The sequence below is a fragment of the Telopea speciosissima genome, chromosome 10 (genome assembly GCF_018873765.1).
Source record: "Telopea speciosissima isolate NSW1024214 ecotype Mountain lineage chromosome 10, Tspe_v1, whole genome shotgun sequence".
In the NCBI taxonomy this organism is placed as follows: Eukaryota; Viridiplantae; Streptophyta; class Magnoliopsida; order Proteales; family Proteaceae; genus Telopea; species Telopea speciosissima.
Window position 1 is genome coordinate 60530711 of NC_057925.1, and position 26357 is coordinate 60557067.

The following is a 26357-nucleotide window of genomic DNA, read 5'->3' on the forward strand; positions in this document are numbered from 1 at the left end:
GAGGGGGCGGACATCAAAACCAATTATAACGAATTAAAAAAAGAGTCTCTATAAAATAGATTTCAAGTCCGGGTTTTTCCCTTGCATTCCCCCTCGCTGCCCTTACCTGACTCTGGTCGGTTTCGCTCCTTTCTCCCGTCGCTCGGTGTTTCAAGTTGATTTTTTGTCACTATCGCATGAGAAATATCTCTCTTGCGCTTCAAAATCTCGTTTGAATCTTCGCTTCGGAGCTGTATAGGTTATTGGAGTTTCTACCAAGAGGAATGTAGAGGGAGATCGATAACATTTCGGCCATGCTCGATCACAGCTTTTCTTCCTGAAGAGTCGTCATCCCTTTCCTCGGCTATTTTGGCGTTCGGGGTGAATCCTGGGGTGCATTCTGTCGGAGTGAACATCTGGTTGGTGGAACCAGGCTATGGACTACGGACTTTCCGACAGCAGTGGTGAGTTGCTTCAAGATCGTATTTTTAACGCGTTTAATGTCCTCTCAACAGCTTCTGCTGCCTTTTTTCATGTTTTGGGTTTAGGGTTTGGGAAATTTTGCGAGCATTACTGTTTTGGCGATGTTCTATTGCCAAGGCATTGAACAAGGTATGGTAGCTGGCAGGTGAACTGGGAGGACGGAATTAGGGTTTAATGCTCCTCATGTTTGATAGCTAGGTTTAGGGTTTTGAGCTGAACTGAGCCTTTCTAGGAATATGAAGGTTTTAGCTAGTCGTAAGCTTGGGTAGTTACCTTTGCCTATTTGAGTTGAAACCAGCTCGAAACATTAAAACTAAGGCTAGGGCTTTCCCTTGGTCACTTCTTTTATTTGATAGGATTTTGAAGATTACAAGGACGGCGTTATATTGGTCCTGGTGAGTCGCATTTGATTGCCTTCTTGTGTTTGGAGAAGTCAAACTTTGATCTAAGTTGGAATCCTAATTCCATATAAAAGAGAAAGGTTTTGTTTAAACTAATCACTACCATACATATCTTTATGGGTTACTGGTTGGGGGTTAAATGCCCTGAGAGAGGGGAGGGGAGGGGGGGGGGGGGCGCTGCCGGGAGTGATTTAAATTATTGTCAAGCTGATTTTAAGCATTTGCTGCTTCACCTTGAAGACTGAGAACTTAATGGATTGTCTTCTCTTTTCATTTTATTCTGACGACTGTTTATGCACTCCCTTAATTTTTTCCATCTTTTGGGACTTGTATCAGATCATTAAGATACAGTACATATGTCTGATCTTGTAAGGGTCAGTGCTCTGAAAAAAAAAATGATATTAATGGTTATGTAGAACGTCTTGTTATACAACCCAATAATTTGTCCGCATAACTATTGTTACAGATTAAAGATATCAACAACAGTTGGTGTCGTCCATTTTCTCAGTTTTATCAATTGCCTAGGTGTATGCCCAAATTTCCCGCTCAGTTGAACCGTACAAGGAAAAAAACAATGGTAAGTTGAAAGTAAGGAAAAATAAAACCTAAGAAACAAGATGACTATAACCGGGTAGAAAACATAGTTATTGTTATTTGAGACAAGTACGAAGTTGTAAAGAAGAAATATTCGTGTCTAGAAGTCTTCTTTTGGGCAGTAACTTCTTAATTTTAATAATTCTTTGCTAAGAAGGTTTTTTTATTTTAATATGGGCCTGTAGACCCAATCAACAGGATGCACATAAGTTTTTAATATACTGTACAGGTAATGTAGTCCTAGGTAGGAGTCGTCCCACTAGGAACCAGGGTAATAGGATCACCAAACAAGGCTGGCCGATTGGGACAGCTTAGGCTAATTAGGGCAGAATTAGGGTTAGGATTAACTAATGGTAATGGGGTTTATAGGGTTTTAATATGCAGGTTTTAAGGGTCTTAATGCTCTAGGTTAGGTTAGGTTTGAATAAGTTTCTAAAATTTCAGAAATTTAGGTTTAGGGTTTCGGGTTTCAGGTTTTGGGAATGAAGGGGATGATGGGATTTAGGGTTTTTAGGGGGAATTAGGTCAAGGGGTTCTGGCTGAGTGTCACTGGTATGGAGAGGGTGGTTCGGTTGAAGTTTGGTGTGGTTTGGATGGTAGGTTAGGTCTGGGCAGGTTTTAGAGGCTTTAGGTTTCAATGGGGAAGAGGGGGATTAGGGTTTAGCTGTAGGAATGGGGGCAGAATGGGGGATCGAATGAAGGAGATGGCCTGCAGGAACTGTGGTGTAAAATTGGGACAGATCTGATGGAGAGAAGGGGCTGGACAGGTTAACTAGGGTTTAAGATAATTAAGGTTTAAGGGGGAATCGATTAGGGTTAGGTTGGAAGGTTAGAAGGAGGAGGGGAAATACTAAAACAATAAAATAACTTACTGAATTGCAGGTTCTTCAATGGCAGCTTGGAGAAACTTGATTGAAGAAGAAGAAGGACCTCTCGATCTACAAGATGCAAGGAGTCGTCGGAGTCCACCAGCCCTAACCCTTGATATGACTCACAAGGGGTCTTGATATGACTCACAAGACATGTCTCTAAAGAGAGAATCAGCAGTAGCAGCAAAGGCCAACAGCAGGAGATCAATTTTTTTTAAACATAATAGGTGGGGGAGCCTCTTCCCACGATTCTTATTAAATACGAGGCCAAGGGCTTTATTCCTACATTTATTACAATTCAAATCTCCCACTTAAATCGTGGAGAGGTGGACCAATTTAAAAACAATTTAAAAGCTTAAAAGAAAAGACTCATCTACCCCTAATGACTTAAAAACAACTTAGACTACTTAAAATAAAGAAGATTCCCTAGTAGCCAATAGGATATAAGAACCTCTTAGCCAATAGGATCACTTCACTTAAAATAAAAGAAGATTCCCTAGTAGCCAATAGGATATAAGAACCTTTTAGCCAATAGGATCACTTCACTTAAATTAGACCAATTGAACCAATTGGATGCAAACAATTTAAATCGGTTCAATTAAAAACACAAAATAAAAACTAAGTATAGAAATAAACTAAACTAAACTAAGGCTCCTACTGAAACCCTAGGTTTAGGGTGGCTTCTTCAATTCGAGGAGGCTAGGATCTGCATCAACAGGTCCAACAGAAACAACTATCGATAAGAACTACTACAGCTACATCTCATGTGAAGTCCTTGAAGCTCCTTAGCTTTAACAGCCACCCAATATGCTAGCAGTCATCAGCCGGCGAAAGCTCTTTTGGTTATGTTCGAGCAACATATGCCAAATCATAGTAGGAAGGATCAATTTCCCTTTCGATTTTCCTAAAAATAAAATAAAATAAAAAATGCTATCTTTCCTTCGCTGAACTTTTGACCCAATCGCTTCACAGTAGCTGCACCTGAAAATCTGGTATACGTTAGAAGATCATTTATAACTGGAAAGTATGCAATGGATAGAGAAAGTCAGAAGAGCAACAACAACTCAGCCTTATTCCAACTAGAGGGGGTAGCCTCTATGGATCTTTACCCGCCAATCAGCTCTGTTCGAGGTCATACTTGAATCTTGATACAAGGCCTAATTTATGCATTCCTTTCTTCACTCCCTGAGTCATTTTAGGTCTGCCCCTCTTTTAGCTCGTTCAATCTGAATCAATCACTTCTTCGTACTGGAGCATCTAAAGGCCTCCATTGAACATGGTCATGCCACCGCAAACGACTTTCTCGTAGCTTATCATGTATCGGAGCTACTCCCAAATCAGCTATAATTTAATCATTTCTTACTTTATCCTTCCTAGTTTTGCCATACATCCATCTCAACATCCTCATCTCAACTACATTGAGTTTATGATGCAAGTGCACTTCCTTGGACCAGCCCAAACCTGTTTGGGAATCCTAGATGGAGATGAATTGGGTCCAATGTGGGTCTTTTGGTTCAGTTGAATATTTAGGGTATTTTATCTTCATGGTTTATCTTGTAATTGGAAATTTATTTTATTAGACTAATTGTATCGACTAGGAGATTGAGTTAGTTTCCCTTTTAAGTCAATCTTAGGTTTCCTTGTTGAAATCGATTTCGATTCTTAGAGTCTAGGTAGGATTTTTTTTATTTTCCCCTATAAATACAAGTTGTAACCATCGTTGATAGGAGATTGAAGATAATGGATTGAATTTTGGTTGTAGTCTGTGTGGCGTGTTTGTGCGATCTTTCTTCCCCCCCTTCTTCTATGTGAGCTCTCTCCCTTATATTCTTTTATGTTACTTTTCCTGCACGACTGGTTTGATCTCCATCACTTTCTTCCCTCTCTCTTTCTCTACAATTTAGGGAGAATCATTCTTATTCGAGCAATTCAAACTCTAGAAGTCCTGACCTGGGATTGATCTCTGCTGTGAGTTACAAATCAAATTCACATCTGGATTGTTGTTCTTTCGCAGAATCCAAGTTGCAGCAATTTTATATCATCGTTGACTCCTGTTTTAGAGGACCAGCAGTTGCATTCAAGAAGATAAGAGGCTTGTGATCCTTCAATTGAAGTTTTGTGTCCAGATGAGATCCCTTGAAGGATTTCTAATCTTCACTGGGTCTTAGTTTCCGCCACTGATTCTGTTCCTGGAGGTTGAAGATAACCCCAAACCTGTCTTTTAATTCTCTTTTCTACCTGGTTTCCCATATTACCCTCCCTTTGTTCCATTATTACCTATTTGCCATATTTTGCTTTCCATTCCAAAGTTACCGTTCTTCATTCTTGCTACTTTCCCCTTATTTGTTCCATTATCTTTTTATCTAAACTTCCACTGATTACAATACTGCCATTGCTTAGTTTTAGTTGGGTTTATCTGTTTGGGTGGACCCATAGCGAACTCAATAGGGTATTTTGTGACCCAGGTTGTGCATCGGTTTATTTATATCATGCTTCTTAATTGCCCAACATTCATGATTCCACAATATACGTAATAGCTGGATCGTATGATCGTCCTATAAAAATTTCCTTTGAAGTTTTAATGGAATACGTCGATTATGCACTCCGGACACACTTCTTCACTTTATCCATCCTATTTTATTTCTCTGTGAAACATCATCCTCTATATCACTTTCTTTATTTATGGATTAAGCCCAAATACTTAAAATGATCACTTTGCGAAATCTCCCTCATCAATTTTAACCACCTCATCATCCATCCTAGTGTAACTAATGCTACACACCATATATTCCGTTCTCGTTCTACTTATCTTAAAACCTTTCGATTCCAAGATTGATCTCCATTATTCCAATTTGTTGTTAATACCTGTTTTTGTCTCATCCACCAAAACAACATCATAAGCAAAAAGTATACACTAAGGAACTTGATCTTGAATGTTTCTGGTTAAATCATCTATAATAAGCACAAACAAATAAGGCCTAAAGCTGATCCGTGATGTAACCCCATTGTAATTGGGAATTCACTACCTTGATCCCCATAGTTTTTACACTAGTCACCACACTACTATACACATCTTTAACTATGTCCACCTATTTACTTGAAACACTCTAGATTAACTCTCTAGAAACTTTTTCATAAGCTTTTTCTAGGTCAATAAAGACCATATAAAGATCCTTTTTGCAATCTCTAAATCTTTCTGTGAGTCTCTTAAGTAAATAAATAGCTTTTGTGGTGAATCTTCCTTGTATAAAATCAAATTGATTCTCCGTAGTAGTAGTTTCTTGTCTCGAGTGAGTTTCAATAACTCTTTCTAATTTCATAGTATGACTCATTACTTTTATGCCTCTATAGTTATTATAGCTTTGAATAGCACCTTTATGTTTATGGGAAAAAGAATGCTGCTTGGTCACGTGGCCCCTGCACCCAGACACAGAAGCATGCGAAATCATCGTTGCACCCCTCCTGAAATAAAAATTCCCATCCATGTTGATGCCCCTGTGCGCGTTCTCATTGGCTCTCGCACTGGTGTAGGGACCACACGACTAGCCAACGATCTCTTTCCCTATTTTATATTTTGGAACCACAATGCTTCTCCTTCATTCATATGACATTTCTTGGTGTTCATAATTTTATTAAACAGCTTGGTTGGCCAAGATAAACCACAGATTCCTAAAATCCTTATCTCTTCCACACTTTTATTTGGACTGCATTTGGACTTGTTGCGTTGCCTACTTTCATCTTCATTAAAGGTTCTTTTACCTTAACACCCTAATTTTTTGTATATATCTATAACATTTGGTGTCTTGATGGGGTGATACTGCCTTCCAAGACACTAGTACTCGAAATTTCTTCGTTAGTATGGTGTAGAAATAATCTTTTCATGTATCCTTAATGTCCTCATTACTTGATTGTTACTTTACCATCTTCACTTTTAAATTCATCTAACATGGTCGAAATATCTACTCCTTTCCCTTATTTTAGCTATCTTATAGATAGCTTTTCCCCCTTCCTTTGTGGTCAGATTGTTATAAGATCATATTTCTTTGCCTTGTTTTTCCCACAATCTTCTTAACTTCATTTCTGGCAAATTTATACCTTTTAAGATCCCCTGACATGTCATAAAACTTGCTTTCTTAGCCTTAATGGCTGCTTGAACTTCGTCATCCCACAACCAAGTCTCCCTAGAGGAATGATGTTTTCCTTTCGATTCACCTTTGACGTCTTTAGTAACCTTCTTAATGCAAGTAGGCATCTTGTTCCACATCGTAATAGTGTCTTCATCAAAGTCCGAACTTCCTTGTTTGATTAATTTATTAGTAAATGACTTCAAGATATCTTCTTTTAAGCTCCACCACCTTCTCCTAGGACAAAGAAACTCACCTTTCCTATGATTGAGCGTAATGAGACACATATCTATGACAACTAATCTATGCTGTGTGGTTAGGCACTTTTCCTTCTCAAAAAGGGGCTAGGCCCCGAAAGAGTACTTTTACTATGGTCTTTCATTGTCTTTTCTTTCCCCAATATAACCTTACAATATTTATATAACAACCTATTGGACCTTCTAGTTAGAAAAAAATCTATTTGGTTACTATGATGCCCATTTTTGAAGGTAACTAAGTGTTCCTCTCTTTAACTAAATATTTATATAACAACCTATTAAACCTTCTACTCCTTTCTTGGAGTAGACGATTTCCTTGAGTTCAGTTAGTTGCCATATAGAATCTTCAACAGACTTCCTAGATGAGGTTGCGCAATTGAAGAACTATTACCATGATAAAATGATCTGCTTGTGGGGAAGAAGAGATGTAGGCCTCGGTCGTTTGGGCTTATATACCCAACCTGTGGCCTGTTGAGTGAACTGTCATATTTTGCTTCTGCCAGCTGCACGTAACATAACTGGATTTTACTCATTCCTGCCTTTTGTGTGATAAAGTCTGTGCGTAATCTAGTTAAATGAACCGTGTTGGTTTTTCATACTCAAATACTCAACTTGAGTATCTTAGCTCCTTTGTACCAAAACTAATCTTGATGCTGTCTCATGATCTTATTCAAGTTCTGTGTTTAATTATGAATTAATTGCAGGAACCGATGATGATTTGCCTCCATCACATCAGAACAGGGTTCATAGAGGGGGTCGTGTTGCGGGGAATGGGAGGTCTACTGTTGTTGGTTCTGTCCCTTACCCTAGAATTCATAGTGACATGGAGACACAGATCCACCAACTTGAGCAAGAAGCATACAGTTCGGTCCTACGGGCTTTTAAAGCTCAGTCTGATGCCATTACTTGGGTGTGTATTTTCTCTTAGTTTCCAATGCCATCAAAATCTATTTTTTTATGCTCTCTGCTGGTCAGGTTTAAATGATAACATTATGAAATGTATTTTCTCCAGGAGAAGGAAAGTTTAATAACAGAACTTAGAAAAGAGCTGAGGGTATCAGATGAGGAACACAGAGAGCTTTTAGGCAGGGTAAATGCAGATGATATCATCAGGAGGATAAGGTCTGATAATATAATGAAACAAGCTTTGTTATATTTATCTGAGACCTGATTTATCAGCTTTCCGACAAGTTTTGGCCAATTCCTCTTTTAATTGGAAGCTGTGTTGCATTATGCCTTTAGGGAGTGGAGAAAATCAGGTGGACACCAAACTGGCTTGCTCAGTAATGCTCAACCTGTTCATGATTCGATACCCAGTCCGTCTGTGTCAGCATCTCGCAAGAAACAAAAGACATCACAGTCTGTACCTTCTCTATCATTGGGTGCGCCATCCCCATCTTTGCATCCTCAGACAGTAGCTGGGTCGATGCAGCCATCATCATCTGCTGCAAAACGAGGAGCTGCGGTAGGAGCTAGGGGCAAGAAGCCTAAATCAGTAAGTTAAATATTTTCATATATTTTTTACACAAAAGCTGTTAATTGATTTGCATTTGTATCTTTGTTTTGTTTTTGTTTCTTTTAACAGGGTCAGACAATGCCTGGTGTATCGTCAATGAAGTCCATGCAGTACCCCTCTACAGGCCCAACTGGGAGGGGCCAAGTTCCTAATCGTGTTTCCTCTGGTGCCCTGGTTACAAATGAACCAGCTGAAGCAGCAGCATTTGATCCATTGATTGGGCGGAGAGTGAAGACAAGATGGCCTGAAGATAACAACTTCTATGAAGCTGTCATAACCGATTACAACCCTGTTGAAGTATGTTTGGCTGTTGAATATAGATGGCCTCATTCTTTGGCAGTTCCTATAACTGGCCTTATTATTTCTTAATTATTTTCAGGGACGGCATGCTCTAGTCTATGATATAAATACACCAGATGAGACGTGGGAATGGGTTAACCTCAAAGAGGTACTTTGCGGCCACAGACTGAAGTTTCTTTTCCTTGTTTCATAGTTATACATCTGTGTTGAAACTGTTATTAAGTATGCACTAGTCTTTAAAAATCAGTATTGTAAACAAAAGAAAGTATTTTGACTTTATATGAAAAAGTGCTTTTATTTTGTGTATACAGAAAGCATGAATTCATGCACCTGCTTCACCTGTCTTTTTACATATGTGAATACCCCTCATGTATATTCTGCTGCTGCCTGTATGCGAACATGGTTTATTCCTGGTTTGTATGTGTATGGATAGATCATGGATGCTATGTCTTTATTCGTTTTCTTTCTCTCTTAGTTATGGTTTTTACTGCATTAGTGAAATCTAGGTGAATGCGAACATGGTTTATTCCTGGTCTGTATGTGGATGGATAGATCATGGGTTCTATGCCTGTATTCTTTTTATTTCTCTCTTAGTAATGGTTTTTACTGCATTAGTGAAATATAGGTGAATGAGAATGCATCAAGCGTTTCTTTGGTTAATTCTTCATGATTCTCTTACTGGGAACTATGAGGACAAATGAAGGAAATGGCTTGGAAGAGAAGAATATAAAGACCCATCCAATTTAAATAAGTAGAAGCAATTTAAGAAGGGGGGAAAACTATGTAAGAAGAATTGGCAATTCGGTACTGCATTTTATGCAGTTTGAGTTTGGGTGTCAATTGTCATTAACTTGACGTTAGGCATTGTAAATTTTTCATTAGATCTGTAATTGGATGATCCTCTCCTCCTAATTGTTAAAATTCAATGTTCCAGAGTAGTGATATTTTTTGTTTCGCTTCTCTTCTTCTGTTGAGAGTTGGGAGAAATCTGACTTGTGTCATTTAGACACTAGCCACCTTTATTTATAATAAAATGATTGAAGGTACAAGTACATTAATGTCCCTAGGGCAACAAAATAGAAACCCTAATGACATAAATATCATTATACCCATATTACAACACTCCCCCTCAAGTTGATGCATGAATATCATAGATGTCCAACTTGCATAAAATAGGATGAAAAACCTTACTAATAAGAACTTTAGTGAAAACATCTGCTAACTGATCACCAGTCTTCACAAAAGGTATACAAATAAGTCCTCACTCCAATTTCTCTTTGATGAAATGCCTGTCAATCTCTACATGTTTCCTCTGATCATGTTGAACTGGATTATGGGCAATGCTGATGGTAGATTTATTGTCACAATACAACATCATCAGCATTGGAACACAAACACCCAAATCTTGAAGAAGACACTGAAGCCAAAGTAACTCACAAATCCCATGTGCCATGGTCCTGAATTCAGCTTCAGCACTTGGTCTTGCAACTACTGCCTGTTTCTTGCTCAGCCATGTAACAAGGTTGCCACCAACAAAAGTATAGTACTCTGATGTGGAGTGCCGATCAGCGTTAGTGAATGCCTCCTCACACATATGACTATGAGACGAAAATAAGATACCTTTCCTGGAGCTGATTTCAAGTATTGTAAAATACGATATACTACCTCCATATGAGAGGAATAGGGATCGTGCATATACTGACTAACCAAACTAACTGCATATGCAATGTCTGGGTGAGTATGGGAGAGTAAATGAGATGACCAACCAAGCTCTGATAACTGCCTCTCTCAACTGGTTCCCCATCCCTGTTCTTGAGCTGAGCATTGGCCTCAAGAGGAGTGTCAAGGAAAAGGGGGGGGGGGAGTTGTACGACCAGCCAGAGGCTTTCCAAACTCAACTTTTCAATTCATTCTCAAATCTGTGTACTAATTGCACAATTACATGGTATAAAAAAAAAAGAAATCAAAACACTCCTATTCTAACTCTAAAACTGGAATCTAATGGAACTCTACTACTAGCTAGCCTATTCAAAGCAAAACAAAGGTCTAAAGGATAAATCCAAATAAATAAATGGACTACTAATAGCCTACTAGACCCAAGACTCAAACTGGACCTGGTTCATCTCCGTCTTGATACCCAAACGGGTTTGGGTCGATCAAGGTAGTGCACATTCATCAAATCCTCCAAGCAATATATCAGAACTATGGATGATTGAAGGAAAACTATATTTTGGAATGATAGTTCTGCTTGTTGTTCCTCTATCTGACGCCTTCCAATCCATGCCTTTTCTGCCTATGTTTACCTGGGTACGACAGCAGGTACAACTTGGGACATCAAAACATTCCTTTTATTGCATTCTCATTGGTTTACATGAATTGTCAGACGTGGGTAGTGCTCATAATTTGAAGTGTCGTGGTAACATAGATTATAGAAGTAACATAGATTATTTCTGATAACGAAATAAAGTTGCCAAAATGCATTCCATGGAAGTTGTGGTAATAGTGATGCATTAGCACTCGACTGGTTGGACAAACTCGTAGGAGATGGGCTAGTTAGTTTTGAATCTATTTTAGTTTTAGAGTTGGAATAGGAGTCTTTGTTTTTTCTCTTTAAATACTTGCATGTACCCAACGATAAAACGGAATTGAAATAGAAAGTTGATTGGGTTTACGGAATGTGAGTGAGGCGTGATTGTGATTCCTCTTCTCCCCTACAATTCTGAGTTTCCATCTTTGATATCTCCCGTTCTCTTACTTGCCCTATACCAATTTGGTCTTAGAGCCAAAACTCATCCACCTTCCTCCCCATCTCTCTCTCTCTCTCTCTCTCTCTCTCTCTCTTCCTTCCACTAAGGTCGACCTCTCCCTCCTCTCTCTCTCTCTCTCTCTCTCCATGTTTCTCCTCTCTCCTTGCTGTTTGTTATTCCCTCTCTCTCTCTCTCTCTCTCTCTCTCGCTCTCGCTCATTTCTCTTCTTACATCCGATAAACCTTCTCGTGACCTATATCTAAGGCCTAAGGGAATGAATCACATTGTTTTGGGAACTCAAGCCTTAGATTCCCATCCCAAAACCCTACCTTGCTAGGAGGTTATTTGAGTTCCTAATAGGTTTTGCCAGTGGAAAAAAAAAATCTCAACTCTGTTGAAAGTAGGGTAGTTGAATTGGTCGTACTTGGTTGCGTTTCAAATCCTAAGCCCCAAGTTGATTGGCCTTTCCCATTGGAGCCAAACCCCAACGTTGGTTTTATCATTTTTCAACGGTTGAAGACAGTTCTGTTTCTTCCCCCTCCCACACATATTGATGCAGGGCCATCGGCAGTCCCTACCAGGCCCAAGCCAGAACCAGTCAAGTACCCACGAGGTACCAGCTTAGGTCCAGTCCCAGGCCTGTCCCTGCCCAAGCATACAGCCCAGTCCAAGCTCAAGGCCCACCCCAAGTTCAAACTTGGTCCAGCCATGGACTAAATTTATTTCTATCTTGCACAGTCCAATCGTGGACTCCTTGGAGCTGTCAAGCTGGCCCCACAAAGCTAGCTTTATTTTTGTGCCTTTTCATGTTTCTAGGCAGGTTTATTGTTTTCTTTTATTTTGGTTTTGTTTGTAGTTCCAAGGACTTGGAACAATTTTCTATTTTTCTTGGGTGTAGTTTCTATGTAGTGGGGTTTAGTTTCTAGGTGTTTGAATCCCACTCAGCTTTGGAATTCCAACAGTCCATTTAATGTCAAGTGCATGTGTCCAAGAGGTAGTTTCACCTCTTTAGAAAAAGGCATACCCAGTGCACGAGGCTCCCGCCACTGCAGGGTCTGTGTAGTTTCACCTCTTCCTCCCCTATAAATACTAAAATGGTGGATGCTGTTCAGGCATTCCAAAATTTTCAGAAAAACTAAGATCTCCTATCTTGAGAGAATGCTTGTGAGTTTATCAAGTGGCCTAGGTGGGACTCATAAGGTGAGACGCTAGTGGGACTGTAGTTGTCTAAGCTATCTTCTTATCTTTTCTAGATTAACATCTTCAGTCAATCAACATCTCCAACTGCCGTAACAATCAAGTAAGTCAGCAAACATTTCAATCATCTTGCTGCACAACCTTTCTCTTCCCCTTCTCTTCACTTGCAGCCTTTCATTCTCTAAAACCCCCCCTCAAACGTGGCCTTTCCCTACCCTCCATTAAACCAGATTTCGATCTTGGCAGCAGCCATTTTGGTCTGCACCATATATCCCCTTTTACCCCTATTCCCCATATTGCTCCCTTTTATTCTTTATTCCCTTTAAGTCTTATTTCATTTTTATTTCTACAATACTCCCTTTCTATATACCCTATTCTCACCCACGACAGTGCATTAAAAGGTTTAATTCCATTTATGATTCTCCACCCTCTACTCTTTAATTGCATATAAGATTCCTTTTAATTATTGTTGTACCAATGCCGTCTCTGAAGATGCCGTTCGCAAGCTCGGTTTGAAGACAGCTGCATCCTAACCCCTACAAAGTTGTGTGTGAACAATACTAATCTCGAGATCAACGATCAATGTTTGTTCACGTCCTCTGTTGGTGGGTTGATTGACATCGTACAATGTGATGTCTTACCCTTAAAGGTTTGTCACATCCTCTTAGGGTGATCCTTCTTGTTTGATAAGAAGGCACAACATTATGGTTATGAGAACACTTGTTCCTTCAAACACGGTGGACTTGAGATGAAGTTCCTTCAAGCTAAGGACCTTCCGACGATCAAGCTTCAGCGGACAGTAGGATCTTTTCTCCTGCAACGTATCAACTCAGATGGTCTCCTTGGTCCTTATCCAAATTTGATGGAGTTGAGTTCTTGATGCAGATCCAATCATCCACCAGCTGAAGATGCCCCCCTAATCATAGGGCCTAGTGTTGGAGCCTTAGTCTAGTTTCATCCTTAATTATTTTAGCCTTAGTTTATTTTCTTCATTCTCTACTTAGTTTTTTTTTGTTTTTAGTTTAAATGTAACTTAAATTGAACCAGTTCAGTTTTGGTTCAATTTAAGTGATTAATTCTTATTGGTTGTTAGTGTTTATTTCTTATTGGTAGATTAGGAATCTTTTGTTTTAAGTGTTTTAATCTCATCCCTCCATGATTTTTAGAGGGAGAGCTTTAGATTTGTAATAGGATTGGGCCTTAGGCCATATTATTTATTAATGAAAACGTGGGAGGCTCCCCCACAACTTAGACTTTGAAAATTTCATTTGTTGTTGCTGCTGCTATTTAGCTCTTTGAGAGTGTTCCTTGTGGGTAACATCAAGGAGACCTTGTGAGTCATATCAAGGTGGAAGGGATTGGTGGACTCCGATCGACTCCTTGCATCTTGTAGATCGGGAGGTCATTCTTCAAAGTGTCTTCTTCAAGCTGCCAAATAAGATCTGCTCAATCCAGCAAGTTGATTTATAGTTTCAGTCATCCCCTTCTTCTCCTAACCTTCTACAGCCAACCCTAACACCCCCTTTTATTTTCTTTGAGTTCCATAAACCCTAATTCATCTAAAATCTGTCCAGCACCATTCTCTCATTAGAACACCACCAGAATTGCATCACAGCTCCCTCTCCTCACCCCTTCCACTCGACCTGAACCCTAGGGCCATCCTCTCGTCAAAACCCTAACTCCAACTCTAAATTTGACCTAAAAACCTCAATTCTGCCCCCATCGAACCAGCAGTTCTACAGCTTCTGGTTATCTGGCTCCTAGTGGATCTCCTATCTATCTAGGACTACATTACAATTCCTCAAACCTTACTTGGATCTGAATAAAAACACATTTTTTAGATATGGGAATTGGAAAAATTCATTGAGAAACAAAATCTCATTTGCTTCTCTAAATGCCTTTTAACAGCATGCCCTTATCCCCCAAATGTTTTTCACTCATTTCGCACTTGCTTCTACAATGCATCTCATTTGCTTCTCATGTCTAGAATCCTAAGTTTACGATTCTCAGTACCACTTTCTTCCCACTTAAGTATTTCCTAAGCCCTTCCCACTCAATTGTTTCATGAGGATGGAGGAATTCGGGTTTGCTAAGTTGCATCCTTTTCTATTTGTTCATTACATGCTCCATCAGTTGAGATCATTATTTCCCCTTGCAGTGTGACAGGGCTCATCTCTGGTGGTACAGGAAGGCTGTTCCTTGAGTTTTTATAGGACACATAGTGATGTAATTTAGTTCTCCGTTCTTCATCAACATCTCTGTTAAACTGTGATTGGAGATTTGTAGAGTCTGTCCTTAGTACTGCAACTCTTTGATCCTTCCTGGGAATTGTGAAGTTATGCATTTCAGTAGGTCTTTCAACTGAGCTTTCATATGCTTGCTGACATTGCCAAAGCTATTCCTTTTTAGCTTTAGCTGGTCCTGTTTGTTTTCGATCATGGATTTATTTCTCTGTAGTTCATCTTTTTGATTTGAGGATTAAATTTCTATACGGTCTGTGGCATTGCCGAGTCTTTTTGGTCTGGACCCGGGGCTTGGGTATAGGAAGGGTGGTCCCCAACTGAGCTGCCACATGGCAGTTACACAGCCATTGGAAAGAGAAGTTATGTCCATGGACTTTGTAGAGAACTTGCTCTCTTTTGGTCTGGACCTGGGGCTTGGGTATAGGAAGGGTGGTCGACAACTGAGCTGCCACGTGGCAGTTACACAGCCTTTGGAAAGAGAAGCTATGTCCATTGACTTTGTAGAGAACTTGCTCCCTTTGTTTAATGTATCTTCCAACTCAGAAACTAAATGGTGTTGGCTATACAAGTTCTCTTTCATCTTTTGACTTTTAAATCATATTTGTTATTCAATGTCTCTCTCGTTATGAAAGAAAAGAGGGGCTATTTTAGGATTGTAAACCGTACAGCAATGAACATTGAAACTTTGGATTTAGAGGTCAATTGGTGAAACTATGTGCTTTGAGGAATGAGATGTAAAGATAAATTCTTGATTTTTTCCCCCAGTGCTGCATCAGTAATTGCATTTTGTAGCTTCTAACACGGAATATATTCCTTCTTTCTTGTATTCCGTCAGCTCGACTTGATAAAATCCATTGTCTTCTTAAGAAAATGATTTTGTTGAAATTGTTTATGTGCTGCTTGTGACATTATACAGAAAAATTTGTCAATGGCAGATCTCAGCGGAGGATATTCGATGGGAAGGTGAGGATCCAGGAATCTCTCGTCGAGTGGGCCGTGGTGGACCAGGCCGTGGGGTTAAGAAGTCCATTGGTCGTGGTGGTGCTCTTCCAGGTGCAGGAAGAGGGAGAGGGACTGCAAAGGGTCAGTCCAAGAAAGACTTCCCACCTTCTCAGAATGGAATTGGGAAGAAAGCTTCAGATGATATTGAAATACTCCACACGGATACTCTAATTAAGGAGGTATGCATGAACAACATAAACACTCGTCTACTGGATAGGTGTTGATTGTTTTATTTTCTTTATTTACTTCCTGGTGTTACTGAGCAGGTGGAGAGGGTTTTTAATGCTAGTCATCCTGATCCTCATGAGATGGAGAAGGCTAAAAAACTGCTAAAAGTAAGGATTGCAATGGTTCTCTTGATGCTATACTCATATTGTACACTCCATAGGTTAGTAACGAGCTTCTTGTGTTTTTGATATTGCAGGAGCATGAACAGTCACTTATTGATGCAATCGCAAGACTGGCAGACGCATCGGATGGAGAAAGTGGTAATAACAATATTTAAGACATCCTCTCCTTATGTTGTATATAATTGCATCTTTTGTGTCCGAGAGCTTGGGATGCCATGTTTTGGTCTTGTATAATTTTTACGAACCTGTTCTGCATCAAATTAATTAGTTTCTCAGAGAAAGGAAAGCATTTTGCTGTTTAATTTTCCTCCGGTAGTTCAATGCAAGTCCCCAATAAGAATTTTGAGGGGAAAAAATGGTTGTGATTCCTATATTTGTATAGTATAGCAGGCCGTCATGGACTACCTCAGGCATTGTTGATAGAATTAATATTTGACAAAGAACGAGTAGAATTAATATCAAACTAGGGATTGCTTTTCTTTGTTGCAGAGTGTTATTCTGGGGATTGTTCTTGATATTAATGCTTAATACCTTCTTTTTTTTTAATTGGAAGCTATATACAATATGAAACCGTTAAAATTTAAACCTTTAACTAATGCCGTGTATATCTTGTGCCCTCATTTAACAGATGATGGTGAACACTTTGGGCATGAGCAATCAATGGACAGAGAGCGAGGGTGGAGAAACAGGCCATATGGTGGTAAACAGCACACAACAGATTTTGATGATGAGATGGGCAGGGCAGGCAGAGATGATGGTTCAGATGGTGATAGAATGGCCGGTGAAGGTAGAGTTGCTTCAGATGATCGCCACGACGGGGATGATGGTGAAGATGACGTCTAATTTTTAGTGGAATTGACACCTTGGGTCTCTACATCCACTGTATAATGCCAAAGTTAATGTTTTTTTTATATCCAACCCATGCGGAAAAACCTCTCCAGTCAGTAGCAAAAAATGTGATGGGTTGAGATCTCATTTATCCAGTGGAAAGTCAGTCACCAGCAAAGCTGGGATGCCATGTAAAATTATTTGAGCAGCGAATAACCTGCGACTCTGTAGCCTTTTTGGTGTTGCAGGTTGTACTTATTTGGCTGGCTTAGCTGTCACTTACCCCCTTTAATATTTATTTTTCTGTACGTTGATATGGTGGTCTAATGATAACATGTTTGCAACCGAGTGTATCCACTTCTAAATGCTTAACTCCATGGTAACCAACTATAAAATTCCTGCAAATCAAAGAAATGGGAGAATTAGGTTCAGGGAAAGCAACTTCCTGTACTGACTGTAGACAACAACAGTCCATGGGCACAGATGAATCTCATTTTCTAAACCTAACCCAGAAATCGTCTACACACTAAATCCTATATTCTGTAACCATCTGCTACGATGTGTGTTCTGCAACTGCCAACTGGTATCACAAGGATGTAATGAACTGAAGAATCAGATCCACCATCTGAGAATCGTAACTGGGGCCTTCCATCTGAAAGTGTCCTACTCCTTCAAGTAGATGGGTTTCAACTCGTCCAGCTGCAGATTTCAGCTTATTCTCTAGCTGTTTGACACTTGTAAACCCATCGCTGGTTCCCATAACAAAGAGTTTTGGTTTTGGGGACTGTAAAATGGTTTTGTAGTGTCTCCCGAAGAGGATTGAAGAAAGCATACCAAAGGGGTAACCCAGACTCACATAGCCCACGACTTCTTGTACTTGATCAACTGCAGATCCCGAAATTGGAGCACCTGTGCCAGAAAAAAAAAAAAAAATGATATCTCAAGGTCATAATAATAATAATCCACCTCTTTCAATAAATAGAGAACCAATCAAGAAAAAATATTCATTGACGAGTGCAAAAAGAAACACTAGGGAATTTTGAAGTTTAAGCAAACCAATGCCCTAAATAGTGTATGCTCCATGCTGGGAACATTTAAACATATCTATCTCAAACGTTTGGCGAGATTGGGGAATTCCAAACATCACAAGGAAACTCCTGGTACAGGTCATTCGTAGCAATGGTACCACTAAATATTCAATATACAAGTAGCATGCATAGAAAACTATCAAGTACTTTTGTATGTCATCTATGTGTCATATTTTAAGATGATTTTGCTGACCTAGTTTCTACACTGAATCATTTCAAAATCAAGGATAAATTATAGAATTTATTAATCTTACATAAATCCCATGCCAATATGAGTTCTGAAAAACAGAGAATTTCAAGACAAAACTGTCATAAAGCACTCCTCTCTCTTGAAGAGAATGAAAACAGAGAATTTCAAGACAAAAAGCAAAGTAAACTTCTCACAGACGCCTCAGGTCCTCATAACAGTAATTTTCACCCTAGGTTCTCTGGATGACCATCAGTTTTCTAGCTCTTCTCTTGCAGAGCCCAAAACAACTTCCAGTCCAAGATAAACAAAACAGCATTATATTGCATGCATGTTGTTACCTAGAGAGAGATAATGACAGTGATGGCTGACACGCGAGAGAGAGAGAGAGAGAGAGAGAGAGAGAGAGAGAGAATGCATATTTGCTGGAAATGGTGAATAAAATGGAAATAATTTATAGGGAAAAAGAACGCTAACCGGCGCTGTGTGGGCGTGTACCTGCGCCCAGACACAGCCCGCACGAAAAGACTGCCACACCCCCCTGGAAAGGTGGAAAGGTCCAGGGGTGCAGCGGTCTTTTCGCACCGGGCTATGTCTGGGTGCAGGTACACGTCCACACACAGCACCGGTATGTTAAAACCCCCAAATCAAATCCTGAATTTACATCTAGTGTTTACAGTGAATCTGCTCCTTCTACATATCATGGCTTACTTCAAGATATGAAAAAGTGATATATGTTCCTCCTCTCATTTAAGCTTCCAAATGATCCTATCAAGTATCATCCCTATTCCTATCTATTGAAAAGTGACTATCAAAAGAATTACTAATAAGAAGCCTTATTATCGGCAACAATCTTAGCATAAGTTGCTGCATGTCCCACTCGTATTGATATTCGAGCCACATCCTTGGCCTTTTGTCATCAGCCAAGGTCAACATCTTTCTCCATATAAATTAAAAAAAAAAATCCACCATAAAACTGCATTTTTTAGAACTAATAATATCTTAACAAGAACAAACCTGATATATATTAATCTTTCCTGGATTTCACAATTTATTACAAGTTACAAAACTTCCCCCACAGTTTCGTCACATTAAGTCCAGTAGGGTTCTAGAAACAGAGTTTCAGAACAGTAATCTTATAATAGCAGTACTAATGGTCTGAGCTGACAAATGAATAATAATATATCACTGTAACAGCGCTAGCATAAACCAAAACTGGAAAATCATCTATAATCTTGAAGAATTCAGAAAATGCTAATGAGAGAAGGATTCCTGGAAATCAGTAAAATAAAATTTTGAAAACAGAATTCAGTAGAATTTAAGGTACGATTACTGTTCCTCAAAACAGAACTGAAATCTCAGGTCCAGAACTCAAGAATCAGAAAATTCCTATTAAATGTAGGAAAACTCTGAAACCAGTTAAGGACTTGAATTTTAATGATCAAAACAATAACTGAAACTAAGATCTGATTTAAAGAAAGTACTGACCAGGAACTTAAAGAGAGCAATAATTCAGACAGCACTTAAGAGAATGATTGTCTAACAGAATGTCTGAGTAAAAATTTCAGACAGCACTTAAGAGATATCTCTGATCTCTCCCGATTATCGACCCCTTCTTCGGCCATGGCACCATCTGCCCCTTCTGTGCGATAGGAGGCAGCAGTGGTGGCTGGTGCTGCTGGCGGAAGAAGAAGGGGAAGAAACACAGACATGATGAAGAGGAGAAAAAAAGGGGTTTTGGGGGAAAAAGATGAAAGAGGGGTTATGGAATGGAAAGGGTAAAATAGGAATTAAATTATATTAAGGGTAATTTTGGATTTTAGAAAAATTGGACATGCCCACGTCATCACTTAATGGCATTTTTTAACGGTTAGGGTACGGTTGATAGAATCTTTAAAAAGTAGGGGAGGGCATTATCATTTTTCAAAACTTAGGTATTAGATTGATATTAAGGAAACTTAGAGGGGAGGGGGATGATATTTTCCCTATTCTTTATTTTGAATTTTTATTAAAGTGCTTTAGTTGGGCTGGATTAGGACTCTATAAGTCCAGCCTTGTTATAAGCTGTTTTCTTTTATTTTAGTGTTTAGTAGCAATAGACTATCTCCAGGGTAGGATATTGGCTGGAGGAGCTTCAGGCCTACCTTGATTCCTGTTTTAATTTTTTTATTTAAGCATATTAAGGACTATGCCTTGCTCACAATTTTGAATAATGAAAGATTGGCTTTTGCCTCCATTGTTCTAATAATCAGAGTAACTTGCTGTGAGATGCAGTGAGATCCTTGGTGAGATGCTAAGGTAGGCTGGTGGGATTCCAGTTTCAGTTATTGTTTTGAAATATTCTCACCAAAATAAACAAACTTCTGTGTTTATCTGCATCACTCTTGCTCTTAATCAAGACTCCAAAGCCATTTATATGCTTCAAGTTTCTTAGACAAGCTCTCCATTTTTATTTGGCCTCATATATTTTTTCCCATTTAACATTGTCCAATCTTCTCTTCTAACCTCGGTCTCCCAAAACACTTTGTTCTTTTTAATTTCTCTTCCTAACCACCAAGTTTAGCATTCACATCAATGACGCAGTACAATAGGAGATAAGTCAGTGCACTTTTGATCAATGTTATTTGACACATTTATTAAAAAACAGCTGAAGACAACAACAAGAAGAGCCAGCCTATGGCCAAGAAATAACAGAAGGGAATTACATTGCAGGGTACTGACCTTTGCACAAAGAATGTCTCTCAACATCCCTCCTGGCAAGCTCATCAGCCGTTGAGTTTGCTGACCTAATTTTCGAGTGAAAGAAAACTCCCTTTGAACTGTTATTATCCTGTCTATTCTAAGGCCCTCTCTGATCAGTGTAATTTTTCCTCCACATCCTCTTCTAACTTCCAACTTAACTTACATTTGCTACATGATAACATTCCAAATAGGCAAATACTAAAGAACCTCGACAGAGAAGCCATATGCCAATAATTGTGTTTTGAACTTACCCAACATCATCTGAATTTCCACAGAACTTCTTTTTGTTCATGATATTAAGTTAGTAAAGATGTATTCCCCTAATCCCCTTAAATAACGGGGTGGAGATATCTTAGGCCAGGTTTTCATAAGGTGAATTTGTATAGAACTGCAATAATTTCTTCTTTGTCCATTCTAATATTCTTTCAATTTAAATTTCCATCATATGCTATTCCCCGTACTCAAAAAGGTTTTGCTGCATTCAGAATCTCAGATCTTACTCTGTATGTGTGTTTTAGAATACACCGGGATTCAGATATAGGATAATTTGGTTAATAGCATGTAGCATCATCCAAAGGTCCAGATCACTCTAGACCATGGACCATAATCACTAGAGAAATTGATAGTTTTATCTGAAAAAGATACCTGTTACGGTAATAGGCAGATTAGATAATCTACATAGGCAGAAAAGAAGAAAACACGTTCTCTCTTCTTTTTATTCTTTTGCGTTCCCAGGCTACTCAAAAAAAGTACGCTCTAAACAACAAAATAGAGATCGAATCCATTCTACTTGCATAAAATACACATTTCACCACAAATAATGAGGCCCTCGCCATGTTACTACACAGAAGTGCATACTGAGGGATTGTATTACAAAAGAAAACAACATAAAGCTGGACCAAGCCGACCAACAACAAATCCCAGCAGTTTGAAAAAAATGAATAAGGAATTTCATGGAAAGAGAAAACAGAGCTCTCTGAGAGCTGAATGAGGTCAGTAACCAACTAAAAATAACGAAAAAATTATTCAATACTAATTTAAAAGAAAACTTTGGATCTTAGAATTAGAACCATATATTGCTGCTGGAAACATAACTTGGAGTTGCGACATAAAATTTACAAGTTGCTTCAACTTCAACAATTCTGTTATTAAACAATTTCTGTCAAAATTGTTTTTAACATAACTCCTATTCTTTTTCCCTTCAAAGAAAATGGATATCGTCTCACCCACAAGATCAACCAACTACCACATACTACACTGTCACCCACATGCTCAATGATTCCGTTGCCTTATTGGTGAAGTATGAGACGAACTGGGCGAATGCCTTAACATTGTTAAGCTTAATTAACTATTGATCATCATGGTCTCGTAGCCAAAGGGGAAGGATGTTATGGAACCTACTCTTAGCCAGACTTTGTTAGTTAACTTGGAAGAAAGCACTGGAGTTTTTATCAACATATGGAGAGAAGTAAATTGGATAAAAAAGATTGTTAATATCACTCAGTGCTGTAACAATTCAATGGTGAGATATTTCTGTCTTCAACAGGCATTGGGAAGAAAAGAAATTGATGATGCCATTTTTTTTATGTATTCTTGGAACTGATCCCTCTCTCTATGACCAGTCTTGGTAATGTGTTATTTTTCCAATTTCTTAATAAATCATCTAACTATCATTGAAAGAAAAAGGTTGTCCATATAGTATGATGCCAATCATTTTTGTCTAGACACTTCACCTCCCCACCCCAACCCCTATATGCTTTCTGTCCAATTTTTCCATAAATCCACTAACAAACAGTGAAAGAAAAAAGGTTGCATATAAAGCATGCTGCTGCAAATCAGTTTGTCTAACCACCTTATTGCTCCTGCCTAACATGTTCTCTTTCAAAATTTATGATAAATCCTCTAGCTTTGAAAATAAGTAAAATTTTCTTCTAGAGACAGGTCATAGATCAAGTGATCCTTAACACCAACTGGATAAATTAGCCAAACATGTAAGTACTGTAATGTTTTGTTCACTGTGCTGAGTGTGGTGCTCAAGCAGACTCACGGTCCACAGCCGAGGTCGTTAATCATGGTAAAACAACTAGTCTAAGTATCATGAAGCGATAAATAGCTTAAAATTTGCATCATGGATTGTATACTCTATCTGAAGATTATCTTTTCATAAATTTAAATCTGGGATTTTTTAATTTTATTTTAATGACCCCACCGATAAATGAAAATGTTTATCTAAACCTGTGGAAACTTTCACGAAATAATTTCACTTCTCGATAGGAAAATATACACACTTAGAAGTTGCAAGACTTTTTCCATCACATGTCATGGGCAATCAGCTATATAAAAAAATCTTGTGTCACCTCCTCTACTTTGAACTTCACGAGGGTTCCACTGTTCTTTTACTAAGTAAATTACTATTTGTCAAGGTCTGTCTTCAGAAACCAGAACCTATGCCTCATAGATCCCCATGCTTTGTTTCCAAGATAGAGTAATTAGGAATCTTCTTTTCCTTAAACATTCTATGGACCCCTTACTGAAACTCCAACAAAATATGCAGACAGGTTGCCATCAAAGACCTAATATGTCATGATAACCCACCAGGATAATATGTATGGTTACATGATCCATCAATTTCTTGACTCCAGTTTACTCGAGCAAAACGATTTTGAAGAAATTCAATGCTTTCTAAGTATTAACCTGATTTCAATTCTCTCTGTCCATCTTCAAATCATTGAGGATGTACTAGCCTACTATGAATTTTTTAAAGACCCTTTCTTGTATGCACAGATGTTGGTTCCATGTAGCTACAAACGGTTTACCTAAATAGGGGATTCATGAGCTTAGTAACAGCTCACAAGACATTAGAGCTCCTTCTAAATCTCGAAGAACTTCCAATACTTCAAGCTTTATCATGATGCCTTCAAATGATTAGTATGAAAATGACTTCAGACAACAAATAGATCGGGTATAGATCTCTACAGGACTTGCAATAATAGGTCTAATACCATGTCAACGAAGCAGAAAATAGACGAAATTCATCACACCTAACTATAGTTCATCAGAACAGTAGTTTAAAACATTCAATATATGTCAAGAAAAGGAAAATACCCATTGAATTGTACAGAACTCTTAAACCCCAAACAATAGAATTAAAAAGAGTAACACAAACATTTCCCCGACATGCGAAGCACTCCGGTAATCTCATGGCTACTTTCCAAGAAACTAAACTCATACATTAGAGCACCCAAGATCCATCAATCAAACAAGCAATCTAATTCTAATCACAGAAACAACCCCTCCCCCAATCCCCAGAAAAAAAAATAAATAAAGGAGGTTAAAAAATTATACCTGCAGAAGAACCCACCAACAAAATCCTATCAGTGGACATGTTTTCACAAACCCAATTGCAAATAGCGATAACATCACGGATTTCGGAAGAACCCGTGAGAGAAGCTCTCCCGGTGGATTTACCCGCCCCTCGCATGTCGAAGGTAACAGCTCTGTAACATCTCTCTGCTAACCCAGTTCCGATTCCTCTCAACAACGCTTGACAACCACCCAAGACTGAGTAGGGATGAACGAGAACAATTACCAAATTATCCTCGGACTCTCGTATGGGTTTGAAGATTCGCGTGTGAAGCTTCACGCCGTCGCTGGTTTCAACTGTACAGGATTCCACAGTACAACTCGTCGTCATTATGTCTATGTCTTTGCTTCTGTCCGAAAGAGAGCAGAAACCAAAATTGCTGAGCCAGGGAAGATGCAGATGGAGAGAGATAAATGCTTTCGATGTTTGTTGTTGAAAACAGAAAAGAGAAACCAACCAGTGATAAAAGACAGCAAGACTTTGGGTCCTCCCAGTTGTTGACCCGTTTTAGTTTAGAACCTCTCAAGCCTTCTTTGCTTACAATCTTGGGCTTATGTGATCATCCACCATTCCTCAAACATTCCCTACTTTGTGCTGTGAGGTCCACCACCCGATATTCCAATCATGTTAATCCTGACAGTCGATCAATCCAAACACAAGAGTAAGCTATTGCGAGATCAATATATAGGACCCACAATCCATGGACGGTGTGAGATCTATCCCCACCTATCCCCACCTGAAGACTACCTCCGCTGCTACAACATGTTTATGATCTAAACACACGATAATCCTATGTGGCAATCTGTGCCAGTAAGTCTAAAGGTGTCAATCAGTTCTGTTTCGATTTTTTATGTTGAGTTTCAGTTTGATTTAAGATACATCATGTGGAAATTGATGCAGAAACAAAACGGAATAGGAGTATGCTTTCCACACTAGAACCGTGCCAGTATGATTTGGTTTCAATTTCATTTTTATTTGGTTCGATTCACTGTTTGGTTTTGGGTAAAAATTCTTTAGAAATTCCCATTCACCGATGAGTGGGAGAGGGCAAGAAAAAGTATCGGGAGGATATTTTGGAATATACAAAAAATCCTAGAAAAGGTTTGTGAATCTTAGGATGATGGGTGAACTGTTCTCTATGAGTGGAGGGCTATTGAGAAGATATTTTGAAACATACTAAAACCCTAGTTAGGGTCCCAATCCAAGAAACTTTTTTAAACTTTAAAAAAGAATATAATTTAGCATCCATATTCCATATTGTTTAAAAGAAAAATCTTAGAAGAATCTTATTGTAACCAAGGTTGTTGAAACAAAAAAATCACGACCTTACTAATGGTAACCAAGGTTGGTGGCAACTCGACCACAAGGATAACGGGCAGCAGATACCAATACTAATATAGATTGGAAGTATCCGTTAAAAAATGACTGGTTTTTTAATTTTCTCTAAATATGGAACCTATACGGGCTGGTACAGTCAAACCTGTATTGTCTCGGTATCGATACTAACGATGACCGATATGTCACTGATACCTGATACATATAACATTGCTTGCAACTCCTCTCTATGGTTTGAGGGAAAAATTTTTGTCTGCAATCCATGCTCCTGCTGCCCCCAATCCTAGGCTTAAACTTGGATTACAAATACATTTTAGGTTTTATTATTTTCCATAATACCCTTATGGAATCCAAATCGGCTCCTTCAATTGGGGCAGTAGGAATATAGCTGTAACCCGGGCAGCAGCCAAATTTTATTCAGTGTTTTGAGGTATCAGTCTTCCATTGGCACAAGCAGATCCTGATACTTTGTCGGGCATTAATGGAGAACATTTTACCGACAAATTTGATGTAAAATTAACCAATGTATTTACAGCAAAATGAGTAATTTTTTGTAAAATTTTCCGACCAAAGATTTCATACACGGTTGTGCTCTCTCACATGAATTGGAAAAAGACAAAACCCCCCAACCTCTATTTAAGCCTCAAAACTTCCGCCTTTGTAAATGTACAAAAGTTCAAAACAAACGATGGAAAATCCAAATGCAATACGTTTTGAAGCTTTTCTTTCTTATCAATGGAGGAATTCACTA

At 38.8% G+C, this 26357-nt stretch overlaps 2 protein-coding genes across 4 annotated transcripts; one reads left to right on the forward strand and one right to left on the reverse strand.

Moving 5' to 3' along the window:
* Window positions 1-52: 52 nt before the first annotated feature.
* LOC122642065 (protein EMSY-LIKE 3-like) lies at window positions 53-17123 on the forward strand. Of its 3 annotated transcripts, none has more exons than XM_043835470.1 (10): window positions 53-443; window positions 7412-7617; window positions 7720-7829; window positions 7950-8202; window positions 8293-8520; window positions 8603-8671; window positions 15646-15891; window positions 15979-16047; window positions 16137-16197; window positions 16691-17123. In XM_043835470.1, exons 1-10 carry the CDS (start codon window positions 416-418, stop codon window positions 16903-16905), a joined length of 1485 nt encoding a protein of 494 aa, XP_043691405.1. In that variant the 5' UTR covers window positions 53-415; the 3' UTR covers window positions 16906-17123. The 3 variants fall into 3 exon arrangements, with proteins under 3 accessions (XP_043691405.1, XP_043691404.1, XP_043691406.1); XM_043835469.1 differs by having other exon boundaries at window positions 54-443; window positions 16137-16200; XM_043835471.1 differs by lacking the exons at window positions 15979-16047; window positions 16137-16197; window positions 16691-17123 and having other exon boundaries at window positions 55-443; window positions 15627-15813.
* Window positions 17124-17365: 242 nt separating this feature from the next.
* On the reverse strand, window positions 17366-24624 carry LOC122642066. The gene is made up of 2 exons (XM_043835472.1): window positions 24253-24624; window positions 17366-17799 (listed from the first exon to the last, which is right to left on the reverse strand). The coding sequence occupies exons 1-2, from the start codon at window positions 24599-24601 to the stop codon at window positions 17477-17479; spliced, it is 672 nt and encodes a 223-aa protein (XP_043691407.1). The 5' UTR covers window positions 24602-24624; the 3' UTR covers window positions 17366-17476.
* Between the last annotated feature and the right edge of the window lie 1733 nt (window positions 24625-26357).

Coding starts and splice junctions, on each gene's coding strand:
- LOC122642065 (XM_043835469.1), top strand. CDS start 416: ATGGACTACGGACTTTCCGACAGCAGTG. Junction 444..7,411: donor CGGACTTTCCGACAGCAGTG/GTGAGTTGCTTC, acceptor AATTAATTGCAG/GAACCGATGATGATTTGCCT. Junction 15,892..15,978: donor CGGATACTCTAATTAAGGAG/GTATGCATGAAC, acceptor GTTACTGAGCAG/GTGGAGAGGGTTTTTAATGC.
- LOC122642066 (XM_043835472.1), bottom strand. CDS start 24,601: ATGACGACGAGTTGTACTGTGGAATCCTGTACAGTTGAAACCAGCGAC. Junction 17,800..24,252: donor GTTGGTGGGTTCTTCTGCAG/GTATAATTTTTT, acceptor TTTCTGGCACAG/GTGCTCCAATTTCGGGATCT.